The 13,081-nt window shown below is 33.7% G+C and overlaps 2 protein-coding genes across 3 annotated transcripts; one reads left to right on the forward strand and one right to left on the reverse strand.

Annotated features, from left to right (window-relative positions):
* Window positions 1-50: 50 nt before the first annotated feature.
* LOC112734372 (ras-related protein Rab11A) lies at window positions 51-2,670 on the reverse strand. The gene is made up of 2 exons (XM_025783649.3): window positions 1,886-2,670; window positions 51-805 (listed from the first exon to the last, which is right to left on the reverse strand). Exons 1-2 carry the CDS (start codon window positions 2,122-2,124, stop codon window positions 358-360), a joined length of 687 nt encoding a protein of 228 aa, XP_025639434.1. The 5' UTR covers window positions 2,125-2,670; the 3' UTR covers window positions 51-357.
* A 5,550-nt stretch (window positions 2,671-8,220) lies between these two features.
* Window positions 8,221-12,594, forward strand: LOC112734373 (polyadenylate-binding protein 2). Of its 2 annotated transcripts, XM_025783650.2 has the most exons (5): window positions 8,221-8,817; window positions 9,281-9,351; window positions 11,672-11,863; window positions 12,030-12,157; window positions 12,277-12,594. In XM_025783650.2, the coding sequence occupies exons 1-5, from the start codon at window positions 8,610-8,612 to the stop codon at window positions 12,323-12,325; spliced, it is 648 nt and encodes a 215-aa protein (XP_025639435.1). In that variant the 5' UTR covers window positions 8,221-8,609; the 3' UTR covers window positions 12,326-12,594. The 2 variants fall into 2 exon arrangements, with proteins under 2 accessions (XP_025639435.1, XP_072089757.1); XM_072233656.1 differs by lacking the exons at window positions 8,221-8,817; window positions 9,281-9,351 and adding an exon at window positions 10,057-10,520.
* The last annotated feature ends 487 nt before the right edge of the window (window positions 12,595-13,081 follow it).

Here is a 13,081-nt window from a genome sequence, read left to right on the forward strand (position 1 = left end):
TAAAAAAATTAAATTAATAATTAGATAAAAACAATAAATTCTAATGATCATTTAGCATTTTTCCCTTTATAAAAGGGTTCATCAATTTTATAAATGAAGGGCTTATATAGGCAGAATTGAGCACCGAGCCATCAAATTTCACATGCGCTGACGTTCCGAGCCACCCTAACAATTAATTAATTGAATATCATGGGATATTCCGATGTTCTACCCAGCAATTTGAATCTACCTATAGTTTTACTCCGAAACCCATGCAAATGAAATTGAATAATTTTACAATAGTAAATGTGCCAAACCTTTAAAAATTGGTAACAAGATCATCAAACCACGAAATCTGCTAAATTCAAACACTAAAACTCAGGAAGACTGACAACACATGGTCTTTTTAGCTGGGATTTCCTGTGCAGGGCCAGGAATAATAATCTTCTTGCCAGCCAAAGATGCGGGGTTCCCATTTCCTTGACTTTCGTCCGCAGCTAGGGTCTTCTTGTTGACAATGTTGTAGATTTCTGTCAGGACAGTCATGAAGGCTGTTTCAACATTTGTTGATTCCAGAGCCGAGGTCTCCAAGAAAAACAAGCCTTCTTTCTCGGCAAATTCTTTTGCATCTTCCGTGGGAACATCCCGCTGACTCTGAAGATCACTTTTGTTTCCTATAAGAATGATGACTATATTCTTGTCGGCATGGTTGCGCAGTTCTTCCAGCCACCGGGGGATGTGTTCAAAGGTCTGACGTTTAGTTATGTCATAAACCAACATTGCCCCAACAGCACCCCTGTAGTATGCACTTGTAACAGCTCTGTATCTGCACGATTAAATAATGAAATATCAGGGCAAGCTGCAATCTAGCATTTAACTTGCCGCTTACCCTAAATGAAAAATAAGAAAATTTCAATTGATGATGTCCAGAAAAGAATAAGATTCTATGTTTGTGACCACCTAAAGAACCCGTGTGGCCTTAGATCACAGCAAAACCCATGTGATTAATGATCCAAAAACCACGTAACGATGCTATATGAAATATCAACTTGAATACCCTCCCCAAAGATTGCCAAAACTATGCATGCGTGTTATGTTCCTAAATCTGTGCTAGAAACACAAGGGTATTCAACATGTCCAAGTGAGTAGCCCTAGTACCTGCTAGTTCTCCAACAGAATGTTTAGAATTCATAAATGTATAACTAGCTAACCTTGAATTTTTCAAATCTCATCAAAGTGTCACAATCACAACCCAAGAGGGAAAATGCAAGTAACAGAGTATATTTAATAATCACCAAAACACAGCCATGTTGTCCTCCACATAAATGCAGACATAAACAATCAACCATGACCCCGGTAATCTCCGGAGAATCTGCCTAGTAGGTTGGCTTTACTATCTGCAATAACCAAACTCGTCCCCTTTTTCCTTCCCAGTGATTCCTTTTGGCGCATTATTCGATAATCACCAATCAGCTAAACCACCAACGCTAACATATATTTAACTATAGGAAGTTAGGAACATCGTGAGATGAAGATTCTCGGGTAACCGATAGAGGATAAACAGTGACACCAAAAACACTGGACATCAATGGCATCAAGTTGAAATGCATAAAAACATTCAAAACCGCAATTCAAATTTCAAACACTAATAAGTAGCTAAGCTAAGGTTAACAACAATGATCAGAATCACCACATCATTGAGCTTCAATTTTGAAAAGCTACAGTAGATCCAGCTCAGTAACCTTACTCAAACAACTCGATCCTTTGAAATAACGATCAGATCACGCATCAACGGCAGTCACAACAACAATTTCTCAAGGAAAAAATAACAGATTCAACAGCATCAAGTAACACCATATACGCATTCATACAGTTGAAAAAAAGTAGTTAGAGAAGCAAATATTACCGTTCTTGACCAGCAGTGTCCCAGATCTGAGCCTTGACGCTCTTATGATCGATGACGAGAGTTCGCGTCTGGAATTCAACTCCGATGGTGGACTTGGAGTCCAAGCTGAACTCGTTCCTCGCGAACCGTGCAAGTATCTGCGATTTTCCAACCGCTGAGTCACCAATCAGCACCACCTTGAACACATAGTCTATTTTCTGGTTTCCATCTCCATAACCACCACCTCCACCACTCGCCATTTTCAACAAACTTTCTCACACAGAGATCAAGATATTTCTCTCTACTTTCTTTGCCTCTTCTTCTACTGTAGTGTATCTTAGTTCTTATAATCACTGTCTCTTTCTTTCTACTTCAAAAATTATAGCAACAAATGGATTTATATTATATTTATATGTGCACAATAATCGGATGGATCTCTTGAAAGGTGAGACTCTTTTTTCGTTTTTGGCCCTTTCTTTCATAAAATCAAACCCGATTTTTTTTCCCTATGTCCTTTTTAAATTTTAAGAACAAGCAAACATCTAAAATAACGGTGAAATTTTATCTTTAATTTATGGGTTAAGATTTAAGAAACTTAACGACTTGTCGTAAGAATGTTTATGATTAAAAAGGATGTGAATTAAATTTAAATTATTATACGAAGATATTCGAGTTCGAGCAAACATCTTTATACTCTGTCAATCTAATTACTGGAATTTTATAATGATAGTTTAATAGTATAAATAATTGCGAAGGGGATTATTACTGTGGGGAAAGGAGCACAAGACATGCGCACGAACGAGTCCAGAACGAACATGTGTGTATTAGTGTATTACCCAGCCAATGAGAAGTGCCAGGCTAGCGAAAGGAACGGGTGTTTTGACTTCTGAGTGACAAGTGGCGAAATAAAGATGGGTGTGCATTGAAGAGGGAAGTGAGGGTGGTTGTAGAGGATCTAATTCTCATTTTAAATAATATAGGTTTTAATGATGATGACAATTGATAAATGGAAAATTTAGAAATTGAACGGGGAAAATAGTTGGGGACAGCTGTAGTTTTGCAGTGTTGAGTGTCAAAAAGCGTCAGTGTTGTGTGTGCTTAGTGCGTTTGCGTATGTCTCGGGTGAGTTGTCTGATTGGCCAATCGTATTCGCTTCTTGCGGTGCTTACCACAGGTGATCCAATTCATATTTGGGTAAGCAGAAAGTTAAAATTTCATTTATATTGTACTTTAAAATTTAACTTAATATTAATAAGTATTTTAAATGTTCGTTATGTGAAGAGTTAATGTATTATCTAAAAATTATTAGTTTATATTTTTTGAATTTTTTATTTAATTTGATTTATTTTAATTTAATTTATTTAGTTATTAAATTATATTTTATATTTAAAAGTTTAGAATTTTTTTATTTTAGCCTAATAAAAGATTATAAACATTTTATAAACTAGTGTAATCATAGCAAGACTAGAGGTGTGAAATTTTTCTTTCTTAGAAGTGTATTTTTTTTTAGAAACACCATTGGAAGAATTTTATTAAAGAGTAAACTACTGGTTTAGTTTCCAACGTTCAAGGTGAATCTTATTTTAGTTTTTGATATTAAAACATTTAAAATGTCATTAATGTTATTCCACTTTCAAATTTCTTACTACTAATTTAAGAAATTGATATATTGTTAATAATATTTTTGTTAAAGCTACGTTTGCTCAATTCTATTCTTCTACCTTCACCCTCTGTTAATAAAAAATATCTTGTTTCAAGAAATACCGAATTCGAAATATAATGGATTTCTATTTCGAAGAGTGAAGGATTATATCGAAAAAGATTTGTCGTGAAATGAGAAATATGAGCTAATCGATGCGCTAAGTCGAGGAAGGAAAATAATTCGAAAATGATTTTTTGCGTTACACACGTTGCACATAAAGAGCGGGAATGGTTATTCAAAGACTAGCATGCGTGAAAGTTATTCTTGAATTTGATTGGTTGAAGATTCTTATAAATAGAAGAAGACTTGAAAGAATAAAGGTTGGAACTTTGTTTCAGAAAAATACTCAAACACACTCACACCCCAAAATTCTATTGTAATTCAAAAACACTCCTAAGCTCATATTCTGAAGCTAAAGTCAAATCATTTTTTTTTTCGGAGGCCAAGTCTCATGAGGATTAAATATATCATTATTCCTTGCTTTCCATATCCACCAAAGTTCCGAAAAAATCTGAACGGATGCTCTTTGCTATGATACAAGAACTAGTTCTTCAAATCCAGAGGATGATAAGAAATATCCAACATATGTCATACAAGTTGAGTTTTTGGACAATCTCGAATACAATGTAAAATCGATTCCTGGTTTGAAAGACATTTTGGGCACCTATCCGATTACGGCATCCCTCTTTTGAAGCAAAAACTTGCAGTAGGAAGAGCATTCCTAAGACATAAACAAGCTAAAAGCTTGTGCTTTTTCGGAACAAGTTGGCACCAAAGCCAAGGCCAATTCTCCCGCTCATTCTAACTAAAAAGCTGCTTACATAACCATAAAAAATTATTGCGTGAGTCATAAACTTTGGATGCAGACTCAGACTAATACCAACACACTTTCAAACTCGTTTGCACATTTAGATTGTAAGAAAGAATGTTACCTTTCAGATTCTGAGATAGAGGAGAATAAAGAGTCTTCAAATGTCACCTACCAACTAACCAGATATCCTGTATTCGAAAGTTCGAATAAAAAAGTGTGAATATAATTCATTTCATTAGATAACTTCCTTTCTCTCCTCCAGCGAAAAAACCAAAAAGTATGCTTCAAATCCCCAATAAACTAAATAAACTCAACCTTCAAAACTTTTCAAGTCTTGCAAAGGCTCTTTCAAATGTGAGAGTCTGTATTCCTAGGACAATTTAAAACAGTCATCTTGAGATGATCGATATTTGGCATTTAACAATTCGACTAATAGCTTATTTGGCTGATGGAAAAAAGTTCAAACTAGTTTTGCAAGAAGGGAAATATTTGCCCAATAAGGATCTCGAATCCCTAAACCTCCATATTTTTTTTTTGGAGTAACCAGCACCTTCCAACTAACAAGTTCAATATTTTTTCATCAGCTTATCTTTTCCAAAAAAAAAAAAAAAATTCTCATCATAGACTCTAATTTACTGATTATTCATTTGGGAAACATAGAGACCTGCATCTAGTACGTAGGAATAGCAACTACAATAGAATTGATCAACCAGAGTCTACCTGTCCGGTTGAGCAAACTCTTTTTCCAACTTGCTAGTCTTTTCGAATCTTATGCTGGATACCATTAAAAGCTGAACAGATCATCCTAGAATGGCTAAAGGTAACCTTAAGATACCTGTCCAAGTCTTGGAAATATCTGATGGAGGACATCCCAATAAAGATTTCTTTCCTTGTCGCAGAGACATTCCTGAAGCAAAACGCTTTAGACTTCTTTACATTGATCTTTATTCCATATGCTTTGCAAAAAGTCTTCAAAACTACCATCAGATTTTGCACTTGTTTCTTCGTAATTTTACAAAATAAAAGCAAATCATCTGCAATCATTAAGTGGTGTTCCGAAGGTTACCTGAAACCAGATGTGGATTAGGCTTGCTCACGAGGCCCAAGTATTTAAGGAATGTGGCCTCTGACTTGTTCTGCGTCAAGGAGCCTCTATCCGAATTATGTGTGTGAAAGGATGGAGGATGGTACCTGCAAAACACTCCGATGTCTAAGTCAGCAAGGGGTTAAGCAGGTTTTTGTATATTGGAACTTAAAAATACCTGAGTGTGCCAGGATATTTATAGGTAATGTGCCAATAACTACCGTTTGAGTAGTTCCACTTTTGATGGTGGATAATCGTCCCTTTATCTTAAGGTTATTGAGATCTCTTTTCTAGAAGTGGGTGAGAGATTTAGGGAGGTAGTTACTCACTCAGATAAGTATGAGCTGCCTGTTTTAGTCGGGCTCGACCTCTTAGAAGAGGTCGGATAAGTGGATGAGGCCATTCTTCTTGATTGAGCCTTTTAACTTTATTGGGTTTGGCTTATGTTTTGGGTCAGGATATGAACAAGTGGAATATTTTTGGTTCCCCTCTAGAAATAGCAACAAGCTTCCACAAACCCATATTAACCTGATGACTAATAAAGCATGCCAATCTCTCCATATACAACATAAAAAGATAGGGTGACATAAGATCTCCTTACCTAAGACCCCAACTAGTAGTAAAGTCATTTAGATGATTCCCATTTCAAAGAATAGACAAGGAGAGAGCAGTGACACAATTTATAATCAAATTAATTGTAGGACAAAAAAAACCAAAATTTTAAAGGATATGGGCCAAAAACCTCCAGTCAACTATTTCATAAGTTTTTTCCAAATCAATTTTAAAAGTCAGAGTGCTTTTCTTGGATTTAGTTTTTTTCGTAAAATAGAGAATCTCTTGCGCAATAATAATGTCAAAAATTTCTTGTTTCGGAATAAATTCTCCTTAAAGTGAGCCAATAATTTATACAAGATGATACAATTTTTTATATTATTATTATATTTAACCTATTAAGAGAGTATAAAAAAATATTCAATGACTATTAATTCTTTCTCCTTTTAATATTACCATCAAGGATGGATTCATAATCTTGAATTGCACAACAACATTCTTACCAAGTTACAAAAAAAATAAAAGTAAAGAACAATACAAAACTCATTTCTTACCACTCGAATAATACACACAAACCTTTTCATGTAGGTTGAGTATAATGTCCTCTAGTATTCCCTGGATCTACCTACTTCTTATACCTTTCATACACCTTTCACCTCATGTTACTAGTATCATAAAGCACCTACTAAACTAGTTTAAGTTGGTCGAATAGTTGACTCATTTGTCCATTTAAGTAAGTATAAAAAGTTCAAATCGCATCTTGTGCATACAACAACCCATTAACCAACGATATACCTTTAGGGATACCATGGGTAACTAAAAAATAAAATCCCTACTACATTTTCATGTCCACATAAGTAACATAACACCTTATCGTATTCGATAAATCCGATTATTTTTTTCTCTCATTGCCCTTTTCTCCCAATAGTATCTATCTTTCTATGCTTAAATTTCTTTTCTCTTTTAAAGAATTAAAAATTAAATATATAAAATATATTTTTTTAATAAAAAATTTACGAATTAAGATATAACTAAAATAATAAATTTTTTATTTGATTAATTGTTATTCTATAACATAAAAGATATAATGTCATAAATGTTATACATATGTAAATCTTAAAATTTGATTTTTTTTTCTTTTAGATTTAACTCTTATATGTTTTTAATGTATGTATTTTTAAATTTTATGTTAATATATTTATGTTTATGTATATTTATTTATAATTTTGCAAATTATTATATTATAATTTAATTATTCTAGTTAAACTATCGTTAAAATAATTTAATTTAATTTCTAGATTGATGAACGAATAATTAAAACGATTTGATGGGTAGTTTGATTTTTAGAACCTTGATAATATTTGATGTAGTGAATGTTCGAAGAGAATGGTAGGTAATTTACTTTGTTGAAAAGGAGAAAAAAACTTGTCGCCGGCTTAAGATTGTACTTTGATTGGATATTTTTATCAGAGAAAAAATTCTAAACGGCTCCTGACAATTATTTCGAAAGACAACGAGATCCTTAAAAAAATACACTTTTTGGCCGCTGATCTTTACTTCTATGAAACTGATTAACCTCTTTGTCAATATTTTCTCTCTGTATTAACAGAATAAACCTATATAACATGTTAAATTGTTGGTTTATCTATTAAGAACTAAATAGGATTGACAAATTATTTTTTATTGGGACTCTCGTTGTCTTCTAAGGATAATTGTCAATACTGTTTAGTTTTTTATTACCTTTTTTAAATACATTAGCTAAATTTATTGTGTAAAATTAAGAAATATTAATAATTTTTAAATTATTTTTATTTATAAAAATTAAATGAATAATATATTAGTGATTAACGTGTCACATAAATATATTTTAAAGAGAGTTCATTGACAAAAAAACTAACTAATCTCACAAAATTAGATATCTACAAACGAAAAGGGTATTTCTTTTATCAAAGACCTCATACTCCTTTGAAGAAATTAACAGGATAAGGTCGCAAGGATGTGTATTCACTCTTTTTATTAACCGAATAGTTTATAATAGTTTTTTTTTTTTAAAGTAATTATTGGTCATGCGTATACATTAGTTCACTTTCGGAAGGGAAAAAAAAAAGATTTGGGCTTAATAGAACCCATGTCCACTATATGATCCACCATTAAGCCTGCATGAAAAAGAAAATAAAACACTGCCAAACTCATCTACAAAACCAACTTGGGTTGGTCGAGTGGTCAGCTCACTCGTCCGCTTAAGCAAGTGTCGGGAGTTCGAACCCCGCCTTGTGCATGCAGCAACCTATTGGCCAGCGGCAGACCCTTAAATGGAGCTCAGATCCGCGACGGATTAGTCCTTAACCTGTCGGGTTGGGGGATACCGTTTGGGTAAACCAAAAAAAAAAAAAAAAAAAAACTCATCTACAAAAATAGAGAAAGGAAAGTGAAACACGATAAAAGAACACGGTGGGTAACGGATAGGGTGCTCTTCCACGGTTCCACCTTCACCTTTTCCAAACCCTAGCTAGCTCGGTAACCATCACCGTAAGTTGTAAATTGTGCAATAATAGTGCGTGTTGATTTTTCACATAATCAGAACTGAATTTGGAGAATGGAAGAAGAAGAGCACGAGGTGTACGGAGGAGAGATCCCTGACGTTGCCGAGATGGAAGGTGACGTTGACATGTCCGCTCCCGACGACGACCCCGAGGTCAAGGAGCTCGACGAAATGAAGCGCCGCCTTAAGGAGATGGAGGAGGAAGCTACGGCTCTTCGCGAGATGCAAGCTAAGGTCGAAAAGGAGATTGGCTCTGTTCAAGGTGATCCTTCAATTCCGTTTACTTTTTGATGCGGTGATTTCAATTTTGTTTCCTTTGTTGATATATTGATCGGCATTTAGAGTTAGTTAACAATAATTATAAGATTCTTCTGTATTATGTTTTACAATGGTTTAAGCTCTTTGTGCTTTTTGAACCTTCTTTGAGCTTTGGCTTTATTATTTTACTTGAGCGTTCTTCAAAGATGCAGTTATCAGAATGTGAAACGTTCTAGCTTGATCCATCTACCTGTCCAGATCTAGTGCATTCGTGTTATATATGTCTAAACTTTATATTTGCTGTTGTGTTGAGTTTTTTCTTATTTTTTATTTATGATTATTGCGAGAACTTGTTAGAACTTGCAGAGTCTATCGAATTATCAACTATAATAAAGTACTAGTTTTTTGCTTGTTTTAGGTTAGTTTTATTCTTGTTGCTTCAACTTCTGGTTTGAATTTTTGTGTAGATCCTGCTACTGCTGCTGCTTCTCAGGCAAACAAGGAGGAGGCAGATTCTCGATCTGTATTTGTAGGCAATGTACGTCTCGTTGTCAATAGTTATATGTGAACATACAAACACATGGTTGCACCACACATTCTTTTTACATGACTCAGGACTTTTTACTTTAAAATTGGGAGATTTATGTTGTTTTTGCAATGGCAGGCTTTGCCATTTAATATTATCAAGATATGACAAAAGGATTATTGCATCCAACTAAAAATTAGTAAAACGAAGTTGTAGGGCCGCGTATAAAAGAGAGAATACTAGGATTCTTTGCTATAGATAAACATTGCGGCAATTAGAGACATGGTTTTATATTAAAAGTTTGACTTTTGTTGTCCTTATTTCTGAGTGTTATTGCCACTATCAAACTTGTCCTGTCTGTTTAAGGTGGATAAATGATTTATGTTGTAAATATTTGGCTCAGAATGTGTTATAAGTCATGCAGATTTGTCCATGATACAAGGCAAGCCTGATAATTGGGGGTTGTGATCTGGTTGCATTGATAAGTTTATGATTAAGTTATGTTGCTATGTTGAAGGCTTGAAGCATACAGTAATTCTGGTTTGGTGTCAATAAACTTTGGTTGAATGAATCTCAAGCTGCACTCTATACGCTCTTGTTTTGTATTTTACTCGTTATTATACAGTTTCTGAAAATGTACATGTTCATTCTCTTTGGAGTGAGAATTGATGATATTCAGAGACAGGGTTTGACGTTATTGTCTCACTATGGTCGCAGGGTCAATCTTATTACTCAGGTTCTATAATTAAAGCTGGGATGCTTACATTGTGTTTTCTGGGTGGGCCAGTGTAATTGGCGTTTTTAGACTTGTACTAGTGTGTGAAAAGAATGCGTATCTATGCTTTTTGAAACTTAATATCAAAGAAAAAAATTTAAAAAAAAAAGGAAAAAGAAAAAGATACTATGGAGAAAATTTTTTGAAAAGAAAAAAAAAAAGAGATGAAAAAATTGACTGAAGAAAAATAGAACCAAGTTGAGAAAAAAAAAGAAATGAGAATTGACAAAAAAAAAAGGAAAACAGAAAATATGTCATGGAAACTGTGAATGGGGTTTCATGGAATGATGGGGATGGCTGTAAGTTGTTTGGCTGTAAGTTGTCCAGCTGATGGTAGATTGGGTTAAAGATGCTTCAACTTCACTACTGGAGGAGGCAGCTTGTCGTTCTTTGGGAAGAAGATTCTGTAAGTGTTGGGAATGTAATCTTAGTCATTTGAGCCCTGTTGTTGACTGCTATGAGGTCTGTAGTGCCTCTTTTGTGTTGTTTAGCTGACTTGCCAAGGGGTATGCAGTTGGCCAGCTGCTTCTTTTCTGTGGCACTTTCATCATTCTTTTAACCTCATTTCAAGTATTCTTTCCAAACATTAAGTTCTGTTTATATTTTTTGTTTGATTATTTGCTTTAATTTATTCTTTTGCTCAACATCTCATTCTACACATTTTATAGAGAAGTCTGCAATAGTGACCTATCTATTAAAGTTTTGGGTAGTCTCTTTTAGTCCCTTTTTTTTCTTTTTTCTTTTTCCTCAATGATGCATTACTTAAATGAAATCCTCTTGAGATACATATCTCAACTTTGCTCATTCTGGGATGCCTTTGAAGCAGAAAAGTTTGGTGCTGTTGTAAATTGCTACGAGGAATAAAAGGAAATATTGTATGCATGAGACACTTTACCTAAACTTTGAGAAGAGCCTGTAAAATGACTAGAAACATTACGATGTTAATAAGAATACTTGGCAGGATGGATGACTTGGTTTCATTATATCTTTTCATTATCATATATTGATCAGAGTTGTTGGTATGCAGTTTCAGAATTAGTGGTTACTTTACTTATGTTTGAGTTGGGAAGCTTCCTGATGATTTTGGGGTTAAAAGTATTAACTTAAAGTAACTTTTTTATTTCTAAGGGGTGTGCTAGCATTCTTTTTCTTTGAAAAGTTAAAATTACAATCTCATCCAGTTCCCTTTTAGGGTAGAACATAGTGTTTTGATGCATTTAGAGGTCTGTCTATGGTTCTGTTTCTTTTTCAGATGAAAGTAATAATTAAGATATAATTGTTGGTAAAAGTAGAAATTTTGCCTGCAATTTATGCAGAGGGTTCGGAGTGATTTAACTCAAGTTTCTATTGAATGCATAATAAACGAACTAGTCATTTTAGTTTTTGGTAATAGGTGATAAAATAATACTGACCAGACTGGAGTCTTAAATATGGATGTGGTCTGTAATGGGATATTAGGTAGTCTGGATTCTTTTTAACATAGTCAAACATTTTGTGAGTTTTGTCTAGACTAGTTCATTAAGGACATAGAATTCCCCTGAATTTATTGTTTTATAGGTTGATTATGCATGCACGCCAGAGGAAGTTCAGCAACACTTTCAATCATGTGGTACAGTGAACAGGGTCACCATCCTGACTGACAAGTTCGGCCACCCTAAAGGTTTTGCTTATGTGGAGTTCGTGGAAGTTGAAGCTGTTCAAGAGGCTCTTGTCTTGAATGAATCGGAGTTACATGGGCGTCAATTGAAGGTATGTTGTTTCAACTACTAATTTTTGTCAGCTTAATGAAAACTTTGGGTTTATCCCACATAAGGCTTGTTGTTGTTGTTGTTGTAATGAAAACATTGGGTTTAAGCTTTGTTGTTAGCTTTATCCCTGACCATAGATCGTTATAATGATTTGGATATGTTTACAGGTCTTGCCTAAGAGGACCAATGTTCCTGGAATGAAACAGTATCGTCCTAGGCGCTATAATCCCTACATGGCATATGGCTTTAGGAGGCCATATCCTCCTCCTTACTTTTACTCTCCTTATGGATACGGGTATGCTGCTTCTCTCAGTTAAATCATGTTTGTTGACAAAAAAAGATCCATGTTTTTTTATTTATGACTAGATTATTTGATGTTGTGGCTTTTCTCATTTTGCATTAAACATACTGCAGGAAGGTTCCTAGGTTTAGAAGGTCAACTCGTTACATGCCATACTACTAGAAGCTCATATGGGATGGTGATAATAGGAAGCGGATGCATCCTGGAGCATTTTATTATTATTTTCTTAATCCGTGGATCATTATGTATCATGTGATTGAGAGAATATTTACTCTCTATTTGTCTTAGGCTGTTATTTGTGGTATACGATTCATGCTTAGACTCTAAAAGATGGTTTATAATTGTCATTGAATATTACTGTGTACTGCATAAGGTCAGTTTGTTATAGATTATAATGACCGTACATCAATGCAGTAAACCTAGTTCCTCTCCATTCCTGACTAGGGTCTTCAATGCCTAATTTCAAAAAAGAGAAAAAATTTGACCATGCTGATTTTGACACAATAAATTACTCGGTTTAAATCAGGCTACTTTGAAATTATATAGTAATAGTATTGAGTATTGACATTAAGAAAAAAGATATTGCACTAATTGTAGTGTTTAATAAAAATAAAGATGTTTACAGTTAAATAATAAAAGTTTACTGCTTAGAAGGACTTGTAAAATTTACTTAAAAGATATCATAAAAGGGGAGTATTAGGTAAACAATGATTATTTTGAACATGAACAATTATCAATTAAATAAAAATATATTATATTTTAATTTAATACTACTAATTAAATTTAAGATTAATTTATTCTTTTTAATTTTATTAATTCAAATTGTTCACACATTGTTTAATTAAATTTAAGATTAATTTATTCTTTTTAACTTTATTAATTCACATTGTTCACTTGTTTAAAAATGTTGTTGGTTAA

Source organism: Arachis hypogaea, chromosome 3, assembly GCF_003086295.3.
Source record: "Arachis hypogaea cultivar Tifrunner chromosome 3, arahy.Tifrunner.gnm2.J5K5, whole genome shotgun sequence".
Classification (NCBI taxonomy): domain Eukaryota; kingdom Viridiplantae; phylum Streptophyta; class Magnoliopsida; order Fabales; family Fabaceae; genus Arachis; species Arachis hypogaea.